Here is a 1,628-nt window from a genome sequence, read left to right as displayed (position 1 = left end):
ATATGATAAAACCAGTGGAATAAAATATACATAATTGTAACAATTTATATACAATTATTATAACTTTTCTCTATGTTGGAAATCATATCAACATGAAAAATTAATGCACGGTTATTCTTTCAAGATTGTATGCATAATGGTGTACTGTATGCCTTTTGCACCATTGGCTGTTATTTTTCTGAAACCTCTACTTGCATGCAGCCGTGTAAACTTCTTTATGTGTGTTCCAACCATAAAGCAGGAAGTTACTACAGAGTAACATTTCACATGGAACATGATGAGGGGCGCAGAGCAACATTCCTGCCTTAAGGAAAATCCACACAAGCTATTCATTTCTCAGGAGGTCTCACTCATATACGGGCTCACTTTTCAATAATTCAGTGTTTGTGATGAAAGTGATATGTGGGCATTAAAATGGAACCTGGCAAGAAAATGCAAGGAAGTTATTTGACCTGAAAAATCGTACCTGCTCATGAGCAGCATTCGCTCTAAGACTGACAGCAGTAAGCACATGAGGATATATTTCCAGGTGGGAGAGTGCTGCAGATTCCCCGGGCTAAGGTAGAGGATGCCGGGAGATACACGTGTGTGGCTGTGAATGAGGCTGGAGAAGATTCCCTTCAGTATGACGTCCGGGTCCTCTGTGAGTTTGTTTCCGTTTGTTTATTACCCATTCTTTCGCTCAAAAGCATTTTTGAGGAGCTAATGTTTGCAAGATGTTGAGCTCAGTATCTTAAAGACTATAAGGATCATCAGAAACTGATAGTCCTCCCATTGAGTTCATTGTCTTATACAAATTGAGAGCATATTGTTTCAGACTCCTGAAGTATCAACCAAAAAAAGAGAGAGAGGGAGAGAGAGAATTCAATGACTTATGAACCTGAAAAGTCCTCAGGTAGGGCTAGTCGCAGTTTGACTTCCTTGGCTCAAAAGAGTTTACCAGACTTAACCTGTCCCTTGGCTTCGTTTTTCTCTATTAGTGTCATTCTCAGGTGGAGGGTCCTTTTGCTTGGAAAGTTGGCCCCTTGAAGCTCTAGTCTTACCTCTTCCTAGTTTCAGAGACAAATGAAAGCTTTTATTTACAACTGAAGTCCCGGAATCGGATGTCCATGGCTTTAACTGGCCAAGGATGAATCACATATCTATCCCTGAACCAGTGACAGAAGCCAAGAGGCCTATTGATAAGACCTACTTCAGATTTCTCTGATGATTAGGGACACTGAGCACCTTTTCATGTTTATCGGCCGTCTGTATGTCCTCTATGGAGAAATGTCTAGTCAGGTCCTTTGCCCATTTTTTATATATCACCTCAGGCAAGGGAAATAAGAGAAAAAATAAAGAGGTGAGACTACATCAAACTAAAAAGCTTTTGCACAGCAACGGAAACCACCAACAAAATGAAAAGGCAACCCACTGTATGGGAGAACATATTCAGCAGTGATACACCTCATAAGGGGTTAATGTCCAAAATGTATAAAGAACTTACAAAATTCAACACCAAACAAACAACTCAATTAAAAATGGGCCAAGGACCTGAATAGACACTTCTCAGTTTATTTTTTGAGAGACGCAAATACCAGAAGACTGCATCTGCATTAAACGTGCCATCTTTTCTGATTGCTAAAGAT

The 1,628-nt window shown here is 39.9% G+C and overlaps 1 protein-coding gene across 1 annotated transcript in view; it reads left to right on the top strand.

The window, feature by feature from the left end:
* LOC107184526 (hemicentin-1-like) overlaps positions 1-1,628 on the top strand; it is a 6,093-nt gene that overhangs the window by 2,816 nt on the left and 1,649 nt on the right. The window contains exon 3 of the mRNA XM_015569922.1: positions 530-643. Within this exon, the coding sequence (XP_015425408.1) occupies positions 530-643 (114 nt within the window). The remainder of the gene's footprint in view (positions 1-529; positions 644-1,628) is intronic.

Source organism: Myotis davidii, unplaced genomic scaffold (assembly GCF_000327345.1).
Source record: "Myotis davidii unplaced genomic scaffold, ASM32734v1 scaffold362, whole genome shotgun sequence".
Taxonomy (NCBI): Eukaryota; Metazoa; Chordata; class Mammalia; order Chiroptera; family Vespertilionidae; genus Myotis; species Myotis davidii.
Note: the sequence above shows the minus strand (reverse complement) of the source record. Positions and strands in the feature narration are given on the sequence as shown.